The sequence below is a fragment of the Cyanistes caeruleus genome, chromosome 2, assembly GCF_971803275.1.
Source record: "Cyanistes caeruleus chromosome 2, bCyaCae1.hap1.1, whole genome shotgun sequence".
Lineage (NCBI taxonomy): Eukaryota > Metazoa > Chordata > Aves > Passeriformes > Paridae > Cyanistes > Cyanistes caeruleus.
In genome coordinates this window covers 72,396,298-72,419,759 of record NC_141702.1, presented here as the reverse complement: position 1 = coordinate 72,419,759, position 23,462 = coordinate 72,396,298, and the positions used below count along the sequence as shown (strand labels likewise).

Sequence of the window (23,462 nt, the reverse complement as noted above, 5' to 3'; positions counted from 1 at the left end):
GGGTTGGCACTTCATGTTTTTGGAAACTGTTTTAAGCCCAGGATATTTTCTTGGAACCACTGTGAAGTGTGCATAGCAATCAGTAATTCTAAATGTAGAGACTCTTTTTGTTTTGGTCATGTCAGCTAAAAAACAAAAATCTTGGATGTGGTTACAGGTGAGAAATGCAGTGGGTGGGTGGCAAATAGACACCACTGTGAAAGATGTCCTAGAATTGCTTGGCACCATATTGTCTTTGCTCCATCAACCTGCAATCTCTACATTTTGTAAATGGGCTGAGGGCAGTGCTGGGTTTGCAGTGGGACCAAACACAGCCCTGGTGTCCCAGCACCTGGGCTCTGGCATTACACCTGGAACCGTGTTCGGTGGGTGCCATGGTGCACAGCACACAGCAGGGGCTGATTTATCCTCGTAGATAATGAGCTACTGGCCCTTGTCATCCATGTCATTACCTTCTGCCTAGCCATAACCTTCTCCTTCTCCCCTAGTATTTACAGTTCTGTCTGCTTTTCTCTTCAGAACTGTCACAACTAACTGGTGTTGTATAGAATAGTGCAGTGTTCTCCCCAGTTATGGCTCTGTTGCAAAAAAAAAGTGTGTTTTCCTTATGTGAGCAAAGATAATCAAGTGGTTCTGTATATGGAAGTCATGGCTTGACAGCATTTTTAACATTATCTTCAGATGGGTGAAAAAACAAGATCAGATGAAGATAACTCAGTTTCTGCCTGCTCATACACAGTCAGGACACAAATCAAAATTTAAGCTCCGTCTCTAAATGGAAAAAAATCATTGTGTTTATTTCATACTGCATCTTGTCTTTGGTGATGTTTTTAAATAACCACTTTAAAAGAAAGAGAAAAATAATTTTAATGAGCAGTAAGCAGAGAAACTCACCTAAGAGTATGTAACATATGACATAGCCCAGGTATGGTATAGTTAAGCTTCACCATATTAAGGTTGTATTCTATTACTTATTGTCTCTGCTGTTGCCTCACGGTTCATAAGAACAGGAATGCTTTTCTAAAGCATGCTAAGCTCTTGAAATTGTTGTCATTCATATTTACCTACACTTTTGTGAGGAAACTCTAACATTTTGACATGGAAGCCTTTCCATATGCCCCACCACCTCCACCAGTCTGTGAAATCCATCCAGTTATGAGGCCACCTGTTTTGAAATGCAGACATGGGACTGGACAGTGGATTCTGTCCATTTTAGGATGCAGGGAGATGGGGCTGTAGACCACTGGAAAGGCAGTCTTGAGTGACCTAGATTTCTGTAAGTAATTCTGTCTCCATCTGAGCAAATACCAGACTTGCCATTGACTTCAAAGGGGCCAGGATAAAAGCCCCTGTGCCATCTTTGCTAAAAATGAGATATTTCTGAAGTGCTTTTATATACATACAAAATAAAATTATTAAATAAGAATTAATTCTAATTATTATTGTATTTTCCATATTATTTTCCATCACCCTGTTTTGTTTGTTTCCCTGATGGCCCTTAGGCACAGAGCAGATGTTTTCACTGAGCTGTCCTCAGTGACTTTTAAATTACTTCATCATTGAGAAATGGCAACAGTGGCAGCCTTTCTTGTGGCATTCAATCTCATCATCCTTCATATGCTTACAAAAAAACCAACTTCAGGGCCAAATACAACCAGCATTGGAACCATCATCTCCAGATACCTCAGGTGAAAAGAAAGAGGGGCATGGAGAGGTAAAGTGGAGGAGAGAAAGGGGAGGAGAGAGAGGGGGAAACACAGAGTGAGAGAAAATAAAAAGGAAATTAGCAGAAAAAAAGAAATTAAAGAAAGCAAGTAATTTGTGTAATTGAGAAGCATTATGGTTTGAATCCTCCTGAATTATTGATGGCTTGAAATTCAAATATTAATTTAGATTAAATCTTGAATCTGTTTAGCCTTAGAAATAATTGGGAAGCACATTATTAGAAAAAGGAAAAAAAACATTCCTCCAATGTCTTACAATGGAGTATTACTGAAAACTTCTGATTCCCCCAACAGAAAACCTATTTAAAAAAAGACAAGTCATTAATCGGTAACAGCTGCTCCTAGCACCTGTTATTTATTCCTGTCATTAACACTTCCTTCAGCATTTCTGACAGAAATGGGTATCTTTTCTAAGTGATAGAAAAGTGATCTTTGGAACATCCCCAGAATTCAGTGGCTACATTTGATCTACAATGTGTGTTTACATCTTATCGCAGCTCTTCTTTTTCACTTGTGGGCTCCTTCTTTTTTTAAAATGTAGATTCTAAAAGCACTGAATATACCATACCTTTTGTTGAATATTTGTGGAGCCTCTAATTTTTAGTGTGCCCTGGTTAACTGGTCACAGAGGCGGGGGCACACAGTGCCTGTGGGATGTGTACAAGTGCCAAAGTATTCCCAACCAATGTGGCCCCCCTAGTGCCTAATTCTCACTGAGGTAAATGGAAATGCAGAGCATACAAGCTGGGCTTTCGGTGCTACAGGTGTTGCACTGTTCCTGTATCAGTTTTGCCTTCTGTCAGTGCCTCCCTGCTCAGATCAAGCGTAGCCAGGGTACTCCACAGAGCTGCAGAAGAGGTTCCTCACCTGGCTTTCCCCACCCTGACACTGTTTAGAGGAGCAGGGTTCCCCAGGCGAAACCATGTCCTGTCTTACCTCTTCCTGCAAACAACCCTCGGCTGCCTCCTGCCCTTTCTCTTCCCAATGCAGGAGGCATCTAAACCAGGAAAAAACATAAAATCAAACAGCAACCAGCATTGTTTAGAGATACTTTCCTTTATGTCCATTACCTGTAGACTTCCAGCAGCAAAACTAATTTGGGACAGCTGCATTCCACAGTACTCCTGTGCATGTTCAGAGGTAAGGCCTAAAAGGCAACCATGATTTGAAAACCTTATTGTAAACAGTAATTTATAGTATAAAATAACATATAAAAGATGTGTTGATGTGGCATTTGGGGACATAGTTTAGTGGCATATTTGGCAGTGCTGGGTTAACAGTTGGACTTGATATTAAGGCTCTTTTCCGATCTAAATGACTCTATGATTCTCTGTTTCTGTGCTCAGTTAAACACAGCACTAGTAAAGAAATGTAAGCATACATGTAATGCTGCTGCTTTTTGTCACTATTTTCTTTTTCTAGGTCTCTGTTTTTGTTTAATAAATATCTATGAAATCTGTTTCATGCGTATTCATAGTTAAAACATTGAGATTTGTAGTGGTTTCCTACCACCTTTAGATAATGCTTTTCATCCGAAAGCCACTGTTTTCATTTCAGACTGTTGAAGCTGTGACATTTCTGTTAGTCTTGGGGTTTATAATGTTGTTTTAGTAAAAAGTATGCATGGGGCTGGATTTAAGAGAACATTGTTTCTTTAATACACATAGATAAAGAAAGTAGTGTATTGTATTTATCAAAAGGAAATGTCAGCAGAACTTTATAGTTTGGTAATTAGATAACGCAGATAAGTTTGCTGAGTTTGTGTGCTCACAACTGCCATTCCAGATAACACTTCCTGAAGTCAATTAGAAGAACTTACACAACATCATACATTTTTCATGGTTCCTTTCTTTAAATTGATACAGAAAGCAAGAGAGAAAGAAAGAAAATTAAGATACAGGCTAAGACAAGCAGGACCTGTAGTTTACTCTGAACAATCCTGCTTGCTTTGAGTGAGAGTAACGGGCATCCAACTTTTCCAAAGACGCCCACAGTCACAGAAGCAGCAGCTGTGCCAAACCATCACCACTGCAGGGCCCTGCAGAATTCCAGAGCCCTTTGATTCATGCTAAGGTAAAACCAGACTGAAGTGAGAGTTACATTTACATTTTTCAGACAGGTGGCCTTGGTAAAGACCCCTGTTTGCATGTATGGAAAACCTTGTAAAGTAAAATCTCTTAGTGCCTTAAAAAGGAAAGCACACAACTAACAGCCAGATTATCTTGGTTGCAGAACTTGGATCATGCAGAAGGCCTGATTCTCCTCCATACAATTTTTATTTTAAATGTCGATGAGTGTCATGGTTTGACATAGCTTGGTTTTTAGTTAAAGTATTTTCACTCTGTGGCTGTTGAAAACTTTTTGAATTGTTCAGACTAATGGCAAACAACTATGGTAAAGTTCATACCTCATAACACTCTTTGCCTCATGTAATTAGTTGTTCTTGAGAATACCAGTTTTTTCCTTATCCAGGCTACCATTAAAAGTATTTTCTGATATCTGGCCAAAAATGCAGTTTGCTTATACTAAGTACAACCCTCCTCAGGACACTGAATTGCTACTTAGGGCCAGAAAATGGGATAAGGGGGAGAACTTATCTTTAAAAATGCTCACATTCTACAGCAAAATCAAAAGTAAAATATACAATGTTTTAATGAGACAAAATTCCCAGATGAGTTCTATTTTTATGGAAAAAAAAAAAAAAAAAAAAAAGAAGAAAAAGGAAGTTTCCAGATAATTTGTTGTTTGCTGGGAAACACTTGTCATTTTGCTATCTTGCTTCACAAAGAAAATGAAACTCATAAGATGTTTTCAAGAGGGTATTTCAGTTTACCATTGTTGAAAAACAGTTTCCCCACTGAAAATCTCCGTTGTAAAAGCATTGACTTGCAAATGTTATGGAAAAACATGGTTTTCTGGTAGGTAAAAATTCTGATTAGAAATGACCATCAGCTGCCTCCAGCAAGAATGTCTTGGCAATGGTGGGAGCGGAAATGTCTCTGCAGCACATCCTTGCTGCAATAAGGGCTGGTCAGATTTGTCTATCTGCTGGGCTTTCCCACAGAAAAGTGCTGTCTTCACAAAGTTACAGTTTCATGTTATGAAAAACACCGGTCAGCCCAGTTCTGATCCTTTCTCCTGCTCTGCCTTCAGCACCCTGGGAAACTACCATGTGAAGATACAATAACTTGCTGTAAGTGCTCAAACCTTATCCTAACCACCGTGTATTTTTTTTGAATGATACTTGCTTCTTTATAGCTGCACAGCCATGCTGTGGTACAAACTTGCCTTTATTAGCACACTTTAGATAAATAAACAAGGGAAGTAGGTATCTGCACTGAGGTACGTGACTTTTTCAATATAGCTTCATCCACACTTCAGATGGTATTGTTGTATTCCATTAAAAGAAAAATTTCCCTGTTCCTATATTACACATGCATAAGACAGGCTTTAAAGTAAGTAATGCCAGTTGATATAGTTGCCCTAGCAGGTGAAATGGATCTGCACTGACCCTCAGAGTTACTTCCACAGCTGACACACACCATTCCTCATCTGTGCCAAGGAGTAAGGCATTCCTGAACGTGTTACTATGATACTCTGGATACACCTGTCCTGGAAAACTAAGCAGCTTCTGGTCTCTAAAATGCAATCATTTGTAGGGTTGCATAGCTATGGTGGTCCCTGCCAGACTTTTGCCCCCACAGTTATCAGAGTCCCAGGCTGTTCTGTGGCACAAACCAGGAGCCATCCGTCACAGGCAGGGTGGATGCAAGCAGTTGATTTGGTGAAGTAAAGCAGTTTAACACTGTGGGTGCAGACTGATCCAAACTGACTGGCTACTGGGCTAGAGAGCAGCCCCAGTAGTGTTGAATTTATTGGTGCAGGAGACAAGGCTGCAGCAGCAGGAGAAAAGACTAAGGATATTTCCTCCTAAGGAAAAAAGCCTACATGTCATGGGGATGCTGTGACCTTCAGCCCCACCACTGTGATGCCCTGCCCCACTGAGTGGGCAGCAAACCCCCTCATGACACTGGGTCTGTCATCCGCCTCTGCTTCATCGAGAGCAGCAGGAGCAGCTGTCCTGTTGTCACAACAGTAGGCTCCAGGCTTCATCTGAAAAGCTGCCTCACGGTATGTGTTGGGTCTTCTTTGGCCAGGCTCTTGATTTCTCTGATTTGCATAGCAGGTGACACAGACACAGGCAGAAAGCCAGGTCTTAACAGCCAGGTGAAAAATGTACCTCCCAAGGAGGGAAGGGGAGGGAACAAAGAGGCTCCTCATTCTTCTGAAGTAGATGTCAGGTGACAGAAGAGATTGCTTCTCAGGTTGGGATTTGGCCTAGGAATAGTTCCCAGGTAATTTTATTTGGAGTACATGACTCTGGACGTTAAGCTGTAACAATAGGGAAGTTTCCCAGAGTCTGTCAGTAAAAAATTCCCATCTGTATAATTTCTTCAGCTTTCCTCCTTGACCCTCATAGTTACAAGCTGAGTTTAATCTGTATCTCTACCTGCAAAATTGTTTTGCTGTAAGAGAACCTTCCCCAGCAGAGGCAACTACAGACCTTGATTGCAGATGCCAATCTGCAAAAGGAGGCTGATGGCACTGTGGCCATCCATATCAACGCTGTGGTGTGTGACATCCTCTCTGGGCCATGGACACACAGCTGTATCACATTCCCCCTGTGCACACTGTGCACACACATAGCACCACAGCTGCCTCCCTCTCCCTTCCAGTTTGTCTCCTTGCTGCCAGTGCAGGGTTTGAATATCCTCTCTGAGATGATGGATGTTTCAATTGTGAGAGGGGTCTCTATGCCATGCAAGTGACCGAAGGTGCTTTGCAAAAATAGCTCACCACCTCACAGACGAGCGCAGAGTCTGATGCGCAGAAATAGGAAATAGCCGTACTTGACTAGAAGGGTGTTTTAACATTCCCCACCACCACAGTATCCTCTCACAAGCACAAATGACCTTCTGCCTATTAGAGCAACCAGGAGGCCCCCATTTTCTTAAGGTCCTGGAAAGATTAAGTGACACAGGTCCAAGGTTGCACAGGAAGTCTGGAGGGAGTGCTGGAAATAGAAGGGGGCCCTCCTGAGTCCCTCTGCAGTGCCTTGACCACAAGACCATCCTTCCTCTCCCAAGGTTACACGTCAGGTCTGTGGTGGAGCCAGGAATAGTACCCAAGTTTCCTGACACACTAACTGTCCTGCACTGTGTACAAAGTAAGCACAAAAATAAATTTAAATCCATTTATAAAGCTGTGTCTTGCAATTAAACCTAAGACTGCTGTCTGAACCTAAAGTTTTCTATGTATTGAAAGATGTGACATTCTCAAGAAATCTCTGTCCACTAGCTGGGCAGCTAATACCTCCCAGCAGCTAATCTCTCCTGCTTCTTCAGTGTTTCTAATTTCTTGACATGTCCTGTCTGTGACAACAATGCAAATGCCACTTGCCACACAGACACAGGCTGGCAGAGGTGTGGGCTGAGGAGTGCCTTCTCTGGCCACCCGGTTGAGAACTGGCCCCAAACAAGGAGGCCAAGTCCTCCCTGACTGCTGCAGGACAGAGAGAAGGAGACGCTGCAGGTTGAGGTATGCACAGGAATTAACAGTGCTACAGTGATAGCTTGAGGAGTGACCCCAGGTCCCCAAAGTCCTAGCTCCAAGGGGATGAGTGTCCAGGACACAGACCTGGCTAGGCCAGCCACAGGTTTTTCATATCCAGCATCCGGAGGGCCACGTGCTGCATCGGTGTGTGCAGCTTCCCTGGGCAGAGGTGGAGATGTGCTGTGTCAGGAGGGGCACGGTGCCATGTGTCCCTGCAGTTTGCTGGAACCTTTCCATTAATTTAATGGGCTTTGGATTGGGCCCTGAATTCTCAGCTGTCCCAGCTAAAAGGACTCCCCAGACAGGCTCTCCTCTCATTTTAGACTGAGGAGGCCTTTCAGAAACCCTGCTGACCAGGAGGTTCCTGCCATTTTTTGGCAGCAGAGCTCCCATCCTGGAGTGAGCACAGCCCCATCACTGCCCCTTGGCCGCAGTGTGCACCACCTGCACACATGGCTCCACATCTGCATCTGCCATCCTCTCTCTCAAGCAAGACATGCTCCACTTCCACCCCCTGCCCAGATCATCCATTTTTTCATCCCAATAAGGCCCAAGTACTACATGTAAGGAGAACCAGTGCTCCACACTACATTCCTCAACCTGCTCTGGTCACTGAGAGTCACTGTATACACACATACTCAGGACTGGGAGAATTGGTAGGTGAAATAAATCCCATGTGTGACTGTAGCCCTAACCCTGCTCAAGACAGAAATAGAAGCCACTGGGCTGGTCTATGTAGACATCATTTCAGGTGCTTCAGAAGAACGGGACCATGCCCTTCCCTTTGTCTATAGCTTTCTGTCACTCACCAAACTCAGCCCTGCTGATAGCTGGCACACTTGGACAAGCTTATCTTTCCAAAGCTGTTTTATTTTTAAGCAAAAATAGGTAGATGCCAATTCTGTGCATTTTCACAAGAGCAGGGAGGTGTGTGCTTTTCCAGACCTTTACCTGACAGTAAATTAAAGTAGATCTTTCTGTAGCAACGAAGACCTGATGTTACAGAGGTGCTCAACCACTGATGGCCTTCCTTTTGTTACTGCTATTTCTACAGAAGCAGTGTAAGAAGGCCTAGCCAGGACCATGGCACTGACTGCAAAGTGCAGTACATCATAAGAGACGAGCCTGCTCCATAAAGCTTGGAAAGAAGAGGAAATACAGGGAAATAAAGTGCTTTGGCCAAGGCTGAAAAACAAATGAGCAATCAAGATAGCAACAACACCTTCCAAGACTCACTTTTCTGTCCATTCTGTGAGATTATGTTGCACTGAGCACCTGCTGCCATACATACCATCATGCCTCGTTTAATATATGATGCATTGATTGATTATTGGCAGGTTGTTATGTCACTGCTCAAATTGAAACTGCTGTTCACACCATCACTGACAGGTTGGTTTTCAACATCTCACATCACTCTCCTTACAAAAACTTTCCTTAAAAAGGATACTTTGGGATAGATGAGGATGATAACCATGTCAGGACAATTTGTGAGAAGTGAGCCTGCATGCCTTGTTTAAGGTTTTGCTTAGCAAAAAGCTAAGCTTATAAACAGACAAGCCTCTGCAGTCATTGTGAGTTTTCCACTGACCTCACACGAAAGTGGAGTTCCAGTGGTTCATGTACTTACGCGCACTAAAATAAGGGGAATACGTACAGATCACCAGCTGCAATAATTGCTTGATTGTATCTGCTATCCCACTGGCTGTGTTTAGGATATCATCCCTCTCCCTTGACGTGAATGGGGACAGGTTTCAGCATCTTCACAAAGCTGCAGAAGGTGTCCCACAATGATTGGGGTTGGGCTTTAATGGAGTAAAAATTAGATGATTCTCTAGATTTTCATTATGCTCCTGAAGCGGAAGAACCCTTTGCCTGTTTCTGAAGGATCTCTGCTGATTAACATGCAGCACAATGTGAAGGCGAGCTTGTTACAGGAAACTAAATTGGGGAAATTGCCTGAGCATTCAGAGCCAAGCCAGGGGATGGGATCACACTCTGTCCCACTTATGAAGGCAGCAGGTGCCAGGGGCAGAGCAGAAACCACAGACACAACTGGTACTTCAGTAGATGTTGTAGTCAGGGGATTGTGGCCATCGGTCAGTTCACTGTTATCATTTCCTGGAGAAGGAGGTCTGGGGGAGCTCACGGCCCATGGGAGCGCATCAAGGACATGAGCTAGGGGCCTTCCCTCACTGCTGTGTCCCAAACTCCCAAGGATTCCAGGCAAGTGTTTGAGCTTGCAAAAAAATGAGGAGTTGAGTCACAACAAGCCCCGTGTCTGGATTGCAATGGAGTGCATTCAACTCTTGCTCTTCCTCAGGAAGTGACTCCATATGTGTTTATATAAACACACAGCCCAACGTGACTGGGCAAATATTACTCAAGGTTTTGCCGTTTGCCTTTGGGGTAAGACTGAGCACAACCACGGGGTCAACAGGTCAGAAGGTTAGGAGGGGAAAGATGGAGGGTCTACACAGAGCAAGTCATTCCCCAGTTTTTGTAACAATCTCAGTCCTACTCAATGCCCCCATGAGTCCACCGAGGCCTGTCAGATACCTGGTTGCAAAGTTCAGTCGGTTCATCATCAGATATGGAATAAACATAGCACTCTGGTTATCATTAATAATATTTATTTTGGAAAAATATTTTAAAAATGAATTTCTTCATTAACAAAACGGTAAAAAAAATCAAATAACATTTGCACAATATTCCATAAATACATTTATATACAAAAAAATATAGTCACATAGACCCGAAGTGCCTTTGTACATATTTACCAAAAAATTTAAATTATAAAAAAATGAACATCACAAAATACTCAAGCTTTACAATTATCATGAAAATATTTTTACAGATTCAAAAAAATAACACACTTTTTCTCACCTAGTAAAAACACATTTTAGTATCAAAAAAGACAATAAAGGCAGTGTTTGTGTCTCTAATTCAAGAAAAGACTGGCTCATAATAATCCAAAATATACACTTCAGGCAGTGCATGCTTCTTATGTAGTAATTAAGTCCATTCATTTAAATATATATAGAAAAGCAACTGACCATAGTGCAATGATAAAATTCATAAAAGGCAGTGCAACAGTAATCCTTGAACACAGACCCTTGCCTGGTGTCCATCTTGTTTCTTTATTTTGCAGTCACTTTGCTAACTTCAGTAGAGAACCAGCTCAAGCCTGAATTTAGTTTCTCAGCAGCAGTCAGTGAAGGAATCTATCTCCCATTCCTCTTTCAGCAGCATTCATCGGGGCATGTCTCCTCTGAAATTGTTCTGAACAACCACCTCGCCATATCACCTCTGGTTTACACCTGGAAAGAGAAAACACAAGCAGAGATCAGGAGAGGTTAATGAAACATATGAAGAGTGCTGTAAGGCTGCAGAGGGTCAGGACTCTGCATGATGCACACCAAGCGGTGTGTCAGCACACCTCAACCCTGCTACCGTTGTACCCTAGTCTACACAACTTGTCAAACCTACAACAGCCACAGCAGCAAGTCACTGAGCTTGTCTTCACAACACCCACAGCACCCCAAACTCAAGCTGGCTGGATTTCAACAGGTACAAACCACTGTGGCATTATGGAAATGAGTTTATCTGTATGAATTGGATAGGAGCTGGGGACCAAGACTTCTCTCTGCTGTTCCAACCCCACTAACCTCAGTTGCTATGATGCACTCGTCTTTCTCTTCTGATATGACATACACCGACTGGTACTTTGTGTCCTTTGAAGTGGAATATACTGAATCTGGTCGCTTCCTTTCAGAAGTATCACTATTGAAGGCAAAAAGAGAAAGGACAAGTGAGATGGCTGTTGCTTAATGCTACCTATGGAATATACACTCCCTCTTCAAAGCCAAGCTGCCCCCTGCACTCAGATCTGAGATACCTCTTTAGTTGTACTGCACTTTTCTCCTCTGCCTCTGAATCATACGTTTCACACTTGGCTTCGCATTTGCCGTGCTCCTCCTTAACCGAGTCCTCATTCTTGAGTTCATGCACCAAATTGTAATCCACTGATGGGTATCTGACTTTGTAGCCATTTTTATCAGAGTTATCGCTGTGAAAGTCTACTTTCTTATTTGTGTTTTTAATCTGAGTGGCACCAATGACACTTATGGAAATGTCCTTCTCGCGCTGGCAGTTTGCCAGGTTATTCATAGTCTCTGTCTCACTCCTGCAGGCATCAGGCTGGTGGTGCCTCTTCTGCACCCTGAGCCTGACACAGACGACCACAGCAGCACACCCCAGCAGCAGCATGAGGACCAGAATAATCCCAGCGCAGACGGCAATCCAGGGGAACTGGGAGTTCTGGCCTTCCGTGTACTTTTCAGTGAAGTCAACGATGACGGGTCCCTGAGGTGGCTCAGGGAGCAGGAACTGGCAGTTGAGCCCGCCGTAGCCCCGGGCACACTCACAGACATAGCGGTTGTTTCTTTCGTGGCAGGTGGCCCCATTGTGGCACGGGTTGTGCTCGCATCTGCTCACCGGGGTGCTGCAGTTCTTCCCGTTGTATCCTGGGGGGCAGGTGCAGGAATAGTCATTGATGCCATCCTGGCAGGTCCCTCCATTGACACAGGGGAAGGAGGCGCAGTCATCCACGTTGTCATCGCAGTGTCTCCCAGTGAAGCCAGCCTGGCACTGGCAGATATAGGAGTTCCCCAGATCCACACACTGGGCTCCTGCAAGACAGGAAGGGGGACGAGCTGAGTGGTGGGCAGCCAGACACAACAACTTGCTGCTCTCGAGGCAAAAGGCACAACCAGCAGCTGAGGAAAGCCTTCTTTCTGAGAGGTTAGCTCAACCTTTGGCAAGTCTAATCCAACCAAAAAAGCACATTTTTTTTTTAAGAAAGATTTTTGTTAATCAGATTTATTTTTCATTCTCAATCTTATTCCTTTTTTAAGATTTCACTCAGCTCAAACCAGCACACCAGTCCAGGTCAGGTTAACACCACATCTCATGTTACAGAGTTTGAGTGGCAATGAATAAGGAGGAGTACAGTACAGAAAGTCTTCACTAGTTTAATCAGAAGAGGAAAATTAGTGTTACCGATTCAAAGTAATAATGTTTAACACTCATCTGGTATGTGCATCTACAGACATCTAAGACTCTTTGTAAAGGATTGGAAAGTAAAATCTTCCATGTTTTCATGCATGAAGCTTCAGACCAAGTCACTTGGCCACAGCCATCCCATCAGAAAATGCAATCCACAGCAGTGGCCCAAGCCACACGATTGCTTTCTTAGTACAGATTCTTCTCCACCAAGTCAACTATTGACATGACTTTTTTATAAGAGAAGGTAGTGATAGGGCAAAGCATAATGGCTTCAAACTGAAAGAGAGCAGGCTCAGATAAGATAGTATGAAAAAATTCTTTACTGTGAGGGAACAAGCTGCCCAGAGAAGTGGTGGATGTTGCATTCCTGACAGTGTTGAAGGCCAAGCTTTGAACAGCCTGGTCTAGTGAAAGGTGTCCTTGCCCATGGCAGGGGCTTGGAACCAGATAACCTTTAAGGTACCTTCCAACCCAGACCATTCTATGATTCTATGATTGATCAGTGAATTCATATTATGAATTCATTATTATGAACTCCAGACCAGAAGCCAAAGTGAGTCTACAGTCTCCTTCCAGAAGACCACTGTAGTATGTTTGGCCTTACCATTAGCACAAGGGCTGGAACTGCAGTAATCGATTTTCTTTTCACAGTTGAACCCAGAATAACCCAGTGGGCAGCGGCAGCTGTAGCCCCCATCAGGGTTGTCGGTGCAGCGCCCACCATTGAAGCATGGTCCATCAGCACAAGTCATTGCACTCAGCTCACAGTTCTTCCCATAGAAGCCTGGGGGGCAGGTACAGGAATAGCTGTTCTCGAGATCCTGGTGGGGGAAGAAATGAGAAACTATCAAAACATCTGTCTGAACTTGCTCTGAAATGCAAAAAGGGATTTTGAAAATTAGTAAATCTGGTATTAACTCCTCCCTTGGAGTTTCAGAGGACACAAACAACTCAAACTTACAGTGCAGCTCCCACCATTCTTGCAAGGGTTGGCATCACATTCATTGATTTCAATCTCACAGTTGGAGCCTGTATAGCCAGGTCGGCAGGAACAAGTGTAGCTCCCCTGACCAGTATTGGTGCATGTGGCACCATTCTTGCAGGGCTTGTGGTGGGTGCAGTAGTTCAGATCTGTAAAAGATACATTTTCTTTTTTTAAAGAGAGCAGCCAAGATGCTTGCTACTTTGCAAGGCTAGCAGGGGGTTGGGTGAGCTGAAAATAGTTGCCTGCTTTCTGCATTTTAAATCAGATGCTGAGGCAAGGACTGAGAACTCACCCTGGTTGCAGAAAAGGCCACCCCAGCCTTCCTGACAGTTGCACTGCCAAGGCTGTTGACAGGTACCATGAAGGCAGCCTGGGTATCGGATGCACTCATCACAGTATCGTCCCTGCCAGCCCACTCTGCATCTGAAAAAAAAAGATGACAACAAAGTCTCATCAGATTTAGACTTCTCACAGTTGGAAACCCTATCACAAACTCTGCAAGCGCACTGATGCCAGGGATCAAGTTTCCTAAAAGCCCTCGGTGATCCTTCATGTGAGAAAGTCACCAAGTCGAACCATAGCATCAGCTTTCATCGGTCCTAGCTGTTTCTTCCACTTCCTTAGATAGACCCATGGCTCCAGATAGTTAATCTGTTCACTCTAATAACAAAGAGCCAAACTTTACACACAGCACTGTAAACCCATTAGGTTAATATTAATACCACTGAAGTTTGACTTATGGAATATTCTGATCTGGCATCAACCGGGTGTCTCAAATTTTCACCTGATATGAAGAAAGGCCTTTAAACCAACCCTTCAAATGTCCAATGGCTTCTTTAACACCAGAGCATCAACACTGAAAGACAAAGAAGGAAGCAGGAAGGGAGTGGAAAACTTACTTGCATTCCCCAGGCTTGTCGCAAAAGCCGTGTTGCTCGTCACATCCAGGCAAACAAATGGCTGTAAACAAACCAAGCAGGGAAAGACATCAGCACTGGTGCCAAAACAACTCTCTTTTACAAGTCTGAGTCTGAGAGCACCTTGCGGGTGGGGAGTGAGTCCCTTTTACTAGTTCGGGGCAGTTAAGCGTAGCTGAATTAATCTCTGGAGTCTGCAGGAGTATTGATCTTGCCCCATAACCGGGCACTTCGCTTATCACCAGGGATGAGCATTCTTCTTAATACAGTTGCACACAGACAAAAGAGGGCTCACAATTGCTCCCTTACCCACAGCCCCTCACCCCCCTTCCCTTCCCAGTGAGGGTCAGAAGTCCTTTTTTCCAATTCTATGCACACAGCTCCACCTCTTAATATCCCCCGAAAGTGTGTGTGCAGATAAGAGTGGACAGCTGGTGTGCAGGGTGCCAGTGCAAGACAGCTGCTCTATTGTCTATTCTCTCCCAGCAGCTGCCCCACTGCAACAATACCCCGGCCCCGGAGCCAATGGGGCCGGCGGCCGGCGACCGGGCAGCCTATCCCTGCCCACAGCTAATCTATGGCACGCGCGTGATTTCGCTGCAAAAAAACTTTTTTTTTTTTTTTTTTTCTTATTCAAATAAATAAGTCTAAAGTTCTTCCTCCCTCCTTCCCCCACCCTCCGCCCTGCTCCGAAAAGGGGCGGGCGGGTGGGTGCAGCCCTGGTAAAAGAGGTAAGCGGGCCAGCGGGAGGGAGGATGAGAGAAGGGAAAAAAGGGACTTCTGCTCATTACTTCGCCTGGTTATGGAACTCATTAAGCAGGCACTGCAAAGTTTTAATTCAACAAAGCCAGCCGGAGACAATGGCATGAGAGGGGAAGGAGGGGGAAAGAAAAAGAAAGAAAGAATCAGTGCTGATAATCAGATCGCCTCCAAGTTGGAAAGAATGGAGCTGGGGGCAAGGCAACGGGAAGCAATCTGCAACTGGCAACTCCACTCACTAACGGCAAAACATTCTTTTTGCATGCACACATAAACACATCTCCCCTGCCTAGTAGGTTTGTGTCAGTGTTATAAGCTGGTTTTTTTTCTGAGAGGGAAAACACAGCAAAGAACGTACGTAATGAGTCAAGAAAGATGGACAGCCTTCTGCTTTGCTGTGGGAATAGCAGAGATGTACAGGCATTCAAAAGTGCTGACAGCCCCAAAAGAGCTCATTATCAAAATGCTTCCTTTTTCCCCACCCCTTGACACAACTGGGCTAGGCACTTTTGATCATAGGAAAGGTTGTAGCTCTTATTTAAAACACTATCAAAGAAAATGTGAGCCCCTTTGCCTGCTGTTTACTGTGCACCATCGTACCATGAGCTGCTAAAAGCATCCTAGCAGTCACTAATAGTGTGAATAATCAGTCAGGAATGGTTTGATAGCAGCTCAGCTGAGACCACAGTGTAGGTGGGTTTAAAGAGAAACAACAACACAACAAGAAGAAAGCTGAGAGGCTGCTTTAGAGCCTGGAACTGTCTTCTTCCTGCCTGCCTGGCCCTTTGATGACTGCAGAGGAGCGCTGGCCCAGTACGTCATCTGCCAGCATATTTCAGATGCGTGTGTACACACAAACAGAGAATGCCATCACAGGCTGCAGCAGGGGCTCTGTGTGCACGTTTGGGTGTACACTGCTACGGATCTACAAAGGGCGGAATCTCGTACAACCGGAAAGTATCTGACATCCTGGACTATCCTGTCTGGGATCTGCTTACTGTCCCAGCTTTTCCTGCTCTGTATCAACACACCACATTCCTCAAAAACTTCAAGCTCTGGGGTATGTTGCGTGTCCCTCGCTACTTTATTAATATCAATTATCATGGCAATGGCACAGAAGAGAGATGGGGAAGAAGCTGAATGTTCTTGTGGCTCCATGTGTAGCAATTCCTGTTAGTGGCAGCATATGAGTACCCCAAATGAGAAATGTACAGTCTAAAAGCCATAGAGAACATCTTGGACTTCCCGATATTTTTTCTTAGTACAAGGTCACAGAGGATCAGACCACAGCATGCCTACCCATAAGCCTGTCACAGAGATGCTGCCAATGTCTAGTTCCCTCCCCTGAACTTACGTACCCTATAGGTGATGACATCAAAGTTGTGTGTTTGGAGGGTAGATAGGTGAAAAAAGTGGTCCTGATATATTTTAATAAATCCTCAAGCATCTGCTCAACATTTTGCCTCCTGATTAAATGGTCTAAAGCAAATGAGCAAGAGTGTAGTGTTGGCACTGACATTTTGTTGGCTTAAGAAGGGGCTGTCTGCATTAACTTCCTGTGGGAATGCTGAGGATCTCCCATCCCTCACCCTGGTAAGGCTTGAGCACAGAACCAGACATCCACCCACCATAGCTTGGTTCTCCTTCCCCATGGGGCCTGATGTCAGAGAAACACCCCTCTGCCAACCCCAAGAGCTCAGGAGACACTGCTGCAAGGGGCACCCAAGGAGACAAGGAGGTGGATACTCACGCTCAGTGCAGTACTGGCCTTTCCAGCCCGGGTTGCAGACTTTCTCGCCACGTTCTCCGCAGGTGAAGTGGCCAAAGGCATCGTCCCGGGGGCGGCAGAAGACAGAGCAGCCTTCTCCGTAGTAGTGCTCGTCGCACACAAAGCGATAGGAGTACTTGAGGTCAGTGCGGCCGCTGCTGTGCAGGTCCTGGGACCACTCCTCTCCCACTGCCAAGTGTCTCTGGGTGGCCAGGCGGCTGATGAGGCGCTCAGGGTTTTCTGTGTGAAAGTGGAGAGTGGTTAGAGAGCCCAAAGCAGGCAGGGCATAGAGAGGTCTCTGGTGGGAGGGGAACCGCAGAGGCAGGATGACATGGCCGCATGCCAACAGGTTGGCCTCTCTTGCCATGGGTCTACTGTAGAGGAGAATGTGCTACACACCGCAGAGAAAGGGGCCAAATAGGGCCGCAGGGCTTGGATTATTACGGGGAAAAGCGTGTTTCAGGACACTTACCAGTGGTGAGGTCATCGGGTGAGTCTGTATGCAGAGCTTCAATGATGAGCGAGAAGGTGCCCTGTGGAAAGAAGGAGCAGAGAAAACCCACCAGGAGAGCATGAGAGCAGGTAGGCCCAAGGGGCAGTGCCACCAGTCCCCAGGAGTCATCAGTCGCTGTCCCCCTCCCGTCTTGACACTTCAAGGGGATTGGTGGCCTCCTGGAATGGCACGGGGTGGGACGGGATGGGAATGTGCCTCCCCCTCCAGCATCGCCCCCCACTTACGGGCCAGGTGAAGCCGAAGGGGAAGCGGATGGGATTGCTGAAGGCGGGGTCGGCGCCGCCCGCGCCGTCGGGGACGCTGAAGGAGTTGGCGCCGAGGACGGGGGTGATGGCGCTGCCGTAGGTGCAGGGCGGCTCGGGGGACACGCTGGCCTGGTAGTGCTTGAGGCAGACGCGGAAGAAGGTCTTGCAGTCGCACTGCTGGAGCCCGCCGGCGCCGGGGCCGCCCCCGCGGCAGCAGTTGCGGTTGCTGAGCAGCCCCTTCTTATTGACAAACTCCTGCAGCTTCAGCTCGAAGACGCCGGAGGAGCCGACCTGCGGGGCGGGGACAGCGGCCGTCAGCCACCGAGCAGCCCGCTCCGCAGCCCGGCCCCGGCGGCACTGGCAGCCGCTCCCCGCTCCTCAGGGCTGCAACAGGCAGCGAGGGTCCCCGCATCCCCCGCGGCGCTCCCCGCTGCTGGCGCTCCCCGCTGCTGGCGCTCCCCGCTGCTGGCGCTCCTGTCCCCCAGCCCGCGGGCACTTACCTGGCAGCGGCTCAGCAGCGCCGAGAGGACGGCGAGCGTCAGCAGGAACCGACCTCCCATTTTGGAGGTGCAGCTCTGGTGCCCTCGCTTTGCTCCCCCTTATCTTCTCGTCAGAGGAAAAAGGGGAAAGTGTCTTTCGGGGTAAAGGAAAAAAACACAGCGGCCAAAGCCGCTCGTCCCAGCAGAGCTGGAAGAGTTAGTGTGTCACGGTCTCCTTCTTTCAGGAGTGTCTCTGACTTTTTTTTCCCTTTTGTCGATACCTCTAGATGTAGCCTGTCGGCAACTGACAGCTCTTTCGGATGGCAAAAGAAAAAGAGAGGAAAAATAGACGGGGGGAAAAAAAGAAAGTTTATCTGTTAAACTCTTTTTCTTTCGCAATCCACGATGCTCCTCCTTTTCTCCAGGAAGGAAAAAAATAAAAATAATAAAATAAAAGCAACTTAATTCCCAACAGAGGCAGAGAAAAGGCTTCCCAAGGAAGATTAAAAATTGGCGATCTGGAAATCCCTGCAGAGGCAGCGGCGGAGGCAGCGGCGATAATTCCCGGGGCGGTGCGATTGGGGAGCGGCTCTGCGCGGCTGCGCTCGCCCTGCGCACGTCGGGGCTGGTGGGTGTCAAACAGCAGCGGTGGCGGGCAGGTCACGTCGGAGCCTTGATCCCCTTTTTTTCTTTTTATTCTCTTTTCCTTTTTTTTTTTTTTTTCTTTTTCTTTTCCTTTTTTTTTTTTTTTTTTTTTTTTTTCAGAGGAAGCGAAGCTCTCTTTCCTTGTTGTGGGTTTACTTTTGTTTTTAGAGGAATCCCAGCCAACAAAAATAAGCTCGTGTCTCAACAGCGGCGAACAGAGCGTGTCCGGGTGTGCTCCTACGGGGGAGGGGGGTGCCTGCTCTGCCCTGCTCCGCTCCGCTCCGTGCCGCGGCTCGGCTCGGCTCGGCGGCTCTCTCCGAGGGTGAAGCGCTAAGGATCTGCCTCTCCTTGGGCGCCTGCCGCCCTTATATCCCGCCGGCCGACTGCATGCCTAATGAGATGCAAATGAGCAGCCCCCCAATCTGGCTAGAGCTGTCACAAAGGAGCCACTTTTCCAACCCTCCTCTCAATGGATCGCCAAATGGTCAGTGAGCTGTAAAATGTGCAACCCTCCTCCCCCTCCCCTTCGCGCTCACAAAACGTGTTCATTTACATTCCTGCAAATTTGGTAACCGCAAGAATCCCCCTTCTGCTCCGGGGACAGGGTAACACCCCCTCTGCACCGGGGAGAGGCAGTGCTACACGCTCCGGCCAGAGAGCAGCCCCAGGGACGGCGGGCTGTAATTGCCTCTTGGAACGTGCAGAGCAGCCGCCGTGACCCCAAAAAGTGACTCGGTGATCGTGACCGCTCCAAGGGGCATCTCCGGCGTTAAAGGGACGAGGGAGGTGGGAGCCAGCGAGCCACGACGAGGGGAGTCCCATCCCATGAAATTCACACTGCATTTACCCTGGCATAAGCGGGGTAACTGGGGAGGGGGAGAACGAGCGCGGACGAAAGGAGCCGGGGCTCGCTCTTCCCTGGGCTCCGCTGCCGGCGCGCATCCCGCGGGCGGAGGCACGGGGCATCCCCGGGGTCCGGCGGCGAGGGACCACGCGGGCCGGTTCGCGGCGGGGACTCGTGCAAGGGACCCGTCTGCGGGGCTCCGCCGGTCCCGTGCCCGCCACCACCGCTGCCGGAGAGAGCCACTCGCTGCGCCCGGGTCCCGCACCCCTCTATGATTATCATCATCACCAGCAACCTCTCCCTCTCTCTCCGTCTCTCTCTCTCTCTCTCTCTCTCCCTCTCTTTTTTCGTCCTTCAGCTTAGTAAAAAGTGAGTTTGGTGTGTGTCGTTCGCGTGGCTGTCATTAAGGCCGTTTGTTATTGTGTGAGGGCTGAATCAGTTAGCTCTTTGTGCTCTCAGCTGTATGGTAATGTAGACAGCACCTGCTCCCTGCACAATGCGAGGGAGAGAAAGAGCTCCCCTCGGCGCACGCTACTGCCTCTACAACAATGTCCGCACATTTTTTAAAGAAATCCCTTCCAGCACTTCCCCCCTCCGCAACACACACACACACACACACACAGACACACACACACGCGCCCACAAAATAAACTAGCCCAAATTTACGCCAGTCGTCACCTTTATAGTTTTTTTTTTACGTATCCATCAGGCAGTACAACTTTTGTTTTGACCTTTAAAACATGGAAAGCAGTTTACTGGTGCGGTGAAAAGGGGATAGAGACTATTACCATTTAAGCAGTTTCTTAATGATGGATGGAAGCAGGGGATAAAAGTTGGAGGGCGACTCTGGCATGTCACTCGAAGCAGGGTTTTCCACTTTGTTTAGGCCCTCTGTTTAAACACCTTTGGTAGGCGCAGGCGGATTCATTAGGATGCAAGGTGTAACTGTCTCTGTAAATGTCATTTTAATTGTAACAGATCATTTCAGCACAGATTAAGCTTGTGTGCGAAAGGAGAGGATTTGGCTACAATAACCTCACTGTAGGTATGCCTACTAAAAGCCTTATTATGGCGACTTTATTGGGTTGAAACGTGCATTTGCATGGCAAAATGTGACTTCCATTGAAGCAGATGTCTTGATCACAAATTATCTTACAATGCGCTAGGAAAAAAAAAAAATCTTAAAGACTTCTTAAAGTAAAAGCATTGAGTAATACCAATTAAAAGAAAATCACTAATGAGTTCATTCAGCCCAGCTCGTCTTGACTGTTCCAGGACTGTAGCTGCTCACATTCATTTACTGAGGGTTTGTGGCACCTACCCCAAACCCAGGCCACCTACCCCAACCCTTGGTACAAGCATCCAGATCTTTGCAACATTTTGCCACTCAGCGTGTCCTTTACATCTAATTGTAGTCGAGCGAGCCATCTACACCCAGGTGCTCTTCCTCTTCCCTCTGACGCATAAGTAAAAGTTTAAAATGTACAGGAATGTTTGGTTAGATTTTTTTTATTATTATTTTTATTTTTTAGTGATTTTTTTTTTTTTTTAGGTTTTGGTTTGGTTTTTTTTTTCCACTCTGGGCAGAGAGGGGAGCAGCGATCCCGCAGGCACCGTGCTCGGAGCGGAGCGGGCGGTGGATCCCCGGAGGCGCTGACCGCCCGCCCCCGCCGTGCCCAGCCTGAGCAGCGGGGAGCGGGGGGGCGCATCCCGCAGCAGCGCCGCTTTCCACTGCACATTACTTTTGCCACCTAGCGTCAACATCTTCTCAAGTGGCTTGTCGCTGCTTCGCAAACTTTGCTGCGGCGCTATCCCGGTAAAAGGAGAGGGGGGAAAACATCACTTCGTATGAGGTTTACTAAGCGAGTGGGGCGGGGTGAGCAGCAATATCTGTTCTGAAATTTGGGTGGTGGCCCGTCTGTGGAGGCGAGAAGTGATATATCAACGCGGATCTTTTAATCTACGAGAGATAGAAAGTTGGTCCATCAGCATCCCCTTGCTTAAAAAACTGGAAATAAAAAGTTACACGCGCGAGGGCTTTAACCTAGCGATAGGAAAAAAAAAAAAAAAACAAAACAAAACAAAACAAAAAAAACCCAAACCGAAAAAACTTGCCCCCAAATCCTTAACAACCCCCCTTCGGTACCGGGTATTTGTTAAATTGACGTGGCACAGATTTCTCGATTACCGCTGCTGAGCGTGACTGAAAGGCGCCGTGAGAGCCGGCAGGATCCTGCCCACGGCGCTCATTCTTCTCTGGCTTAATTTATGCCACGCGATTCTGTATTGGGGAAATCAAGCAGAAAGCTCCTTTTTCTGCTTTTTTCCCCCCTCTCTCTCTCTCTTTCAGATGCTGGACTAACGGGGAGACTGTTTAACTTAAGTGTTTCTATAGGAGGCTGTTGTAGTTTAACTCCTGCCCACCAGTAGCTGAGGCGAACAAAGGAGGGACTCGAGGTCTAACTATTCATCCATTCTCTGCACTTTAATTTTCATTGATTTCGAAGACAAGGGGAGCCCTTAGGGATTCTCGCTGAAGGGGGATGACACGCCTTTAGACGCGATCAGCCCCCCAGCCAGCCATCTGCTCCCAACCAAATGGCGCTTTTTCGCTCCCAACCGCGTGTCTCCGCACCGCGCTCGCCCGCCGCCCCCCGCCGCCCCCCGCCGCCCCCGCGCTGTTAGCCGTGCCCGCGCACCGCCACCGGCCCCCGCTGCCGGTCCCGTCCCGTCCCGTCCCGTCCCGCCCGGCGCCGTGCGCGGCCGCGGCCGCCCCGCCGGGGTGATCCGGCGGCGGGACCCCCGGGGGCGGGCGCGGGGCCCGGGGCCCCTCCAGGGCACGGTGACCCCGCACGGTCGGGACGCGGCGGGCCCGGCCCCGCCTGCCAGCGCCTCGCTGGGGCTGGTGGGGTATTGTGCTCTCCCTCCCTGCCCCTAATTGATACCCTTCCCGCAACGCCGCCCCCCTCTCCTGCTCCGGCAGGAGTATTTACGGTCGCTCTGCGCACCAGCGCGGCCGAGAGCTCCCCATCAGCCGCAGCTTTTATTTCTAAGCGAGCCAGATTATGGGAAAAGTCACTTACAAAGGGGGGTGGGTGGGATATGTACGTGTGTTAATTAGGGCGACGCGCTGCCATCGCTGGCGTGCAACCCTGATTTTTCCCGGGACGGAGGGCTCCGGACATATGGCGAACGGTGCGTCGGCGGAGGGACGTGTACGTGTGGAGCTATGTGTAGCGGAGTGTGCATAATATTTTAATTAGGTCTATAGTCCCTACGGAGGTATGTGTGCGCGGCTGCCCCTCCGCCGCACGCCCCCTTCACCTGTTCCTCCGGGCCGGGCCGGGCCGGGCCGGGCCGGGCGGGCGGGGATGGGAAGAGGAGGGAGGACAGGCAGGGTATCGCCGCACAGGGGCTCTGGCTCGCCCGCCGGCCCCAGGCTCGGCGGCGTGACCGGGGTGCTGGCGCTGCCCCGGGCCCCGCCGCCGGGCACCCCGACCCGAAGCGGGTGCGTGACGGGCGCGGAGGGGCGGGAGGGGCGCTCCGCCGCCCTTGCCGTGTGCGGGGAGGAGGATTAAGAAGTTTAGCGTGTAGGTTAGCCCAAAGTTGCAAAGGCATGTGCTGATTAGAATAAGAAAGGGCAGTCGCGTGGCTCAGCTGGCACACAGCGAGGCCAGATGATAGATAAGCAGCTCTGGGTCTTCCCTTCCCCCCAGCCCCCTTTTTGAAATCGCAAATCATCTGCTCCGGCCCTATCCTAGCCCCTCATTTTCATTACAATGGTTGTGTGTTTACCTGTGATCCTGGGACGGGGCATTCCTTTGTCTCCCGAGGAGATTACCGCAGCCAGCTGCTCTCCAACCCTTCCCTGGGCAAATCCCGAAGTGGCCCCTATATGTGTTTTA

The 23,462-nt window shown here is 47.9% G+C and overlaps 1 protein-coding gene and 2 long non-coding RNA genes across 3 annotated transcripts; 1 reads left to right on the top strand and 2 right to left on the bottom strand.

Annotated features, from left to right (window-relative positions):
- The first annotated feature begins 2,646 nt into the window (after positions 1–2,646).
- LOC147654914 (uncharacterized) lies at positions 2,647–13,627 on the top strand. Its single transcript, XR_015283418.1, has 3 exons — positions 2,647–2,864; positions 4,878–4,917; positions 8,392–13,627. It is a non-coding gene; the product is annotated as an uncharacterized LOC147654914 (long non-coding RNA).
- Positions 9,954–19,175, bottom strand: DLL1 (delta like canonical Notch ligand 1). The gene is made up of 11 exons (XM_086877854.1): positions 18,090–19,175; positions 17,569–17,880; positions 17,303–17,363; positions 16,813–17,070; positions 14,286–14,346; positions 13,679–13,809; positions 13,363–13,532; positions 13,006–13,222; positions 11,233–12,025; positions 11,003–11,117; positions 9,954–10,654 (listed from the first exon to the last, which is right to left on the bottom strand). The coding sequence occupies exons 1-11, from the start codon at positions 18,147–18,149 to the stop codon at positions 10,649–10,651; spliced, it is 2,184 nt and encodes a 727-aa protein (XP_086733980.1). The 5' UTR covers positions 18,150–19,175; the 3' UTR covers positions 9,954–10,648.
- A 1,878-nt stretch (positions 19,176–21,053) lies between these two features.
- Positions 21,054–23,442, bottom strand: LOC147654913 (uncharacterized). The gene is made up of 2 exons (XR_015283416.1): positions 23,353–23,442; positions 21,054–21,517 (listed from the first exon to the last, which is right to left on the bottom strand). It is a non-coding gene; the product is annotated as an uncharacterized LOC147654913 (long non-coding RNA).
- Between the last annotated feature and the right edge of the window lie 20 nt (positions 23,443–23,462).

Coding starts and splice junctions, on each gene's coding strand:
- DLL1 (XM_086877854.1), bottom strand. CDS start 18,149: ATGGGAGGTCGGTTCCTGCTGACGCTCGCCGTCCTCTCGGCGCTGCTG. Junction 13,533..13,678: donor TGGCCTTTTCTGCAACCAGG/GTGAGTTCTCAG, acceptor TATCTTTTACAG/ATCTGAACTACTGCACCCAC. Junction 13,223..13,362: donor AGAATGGTGGGAGCTGCACT/GTAAGTTTGAGT, acceptor TTCCCCCACCAG/GATCTCGAGAACAGCTATTC.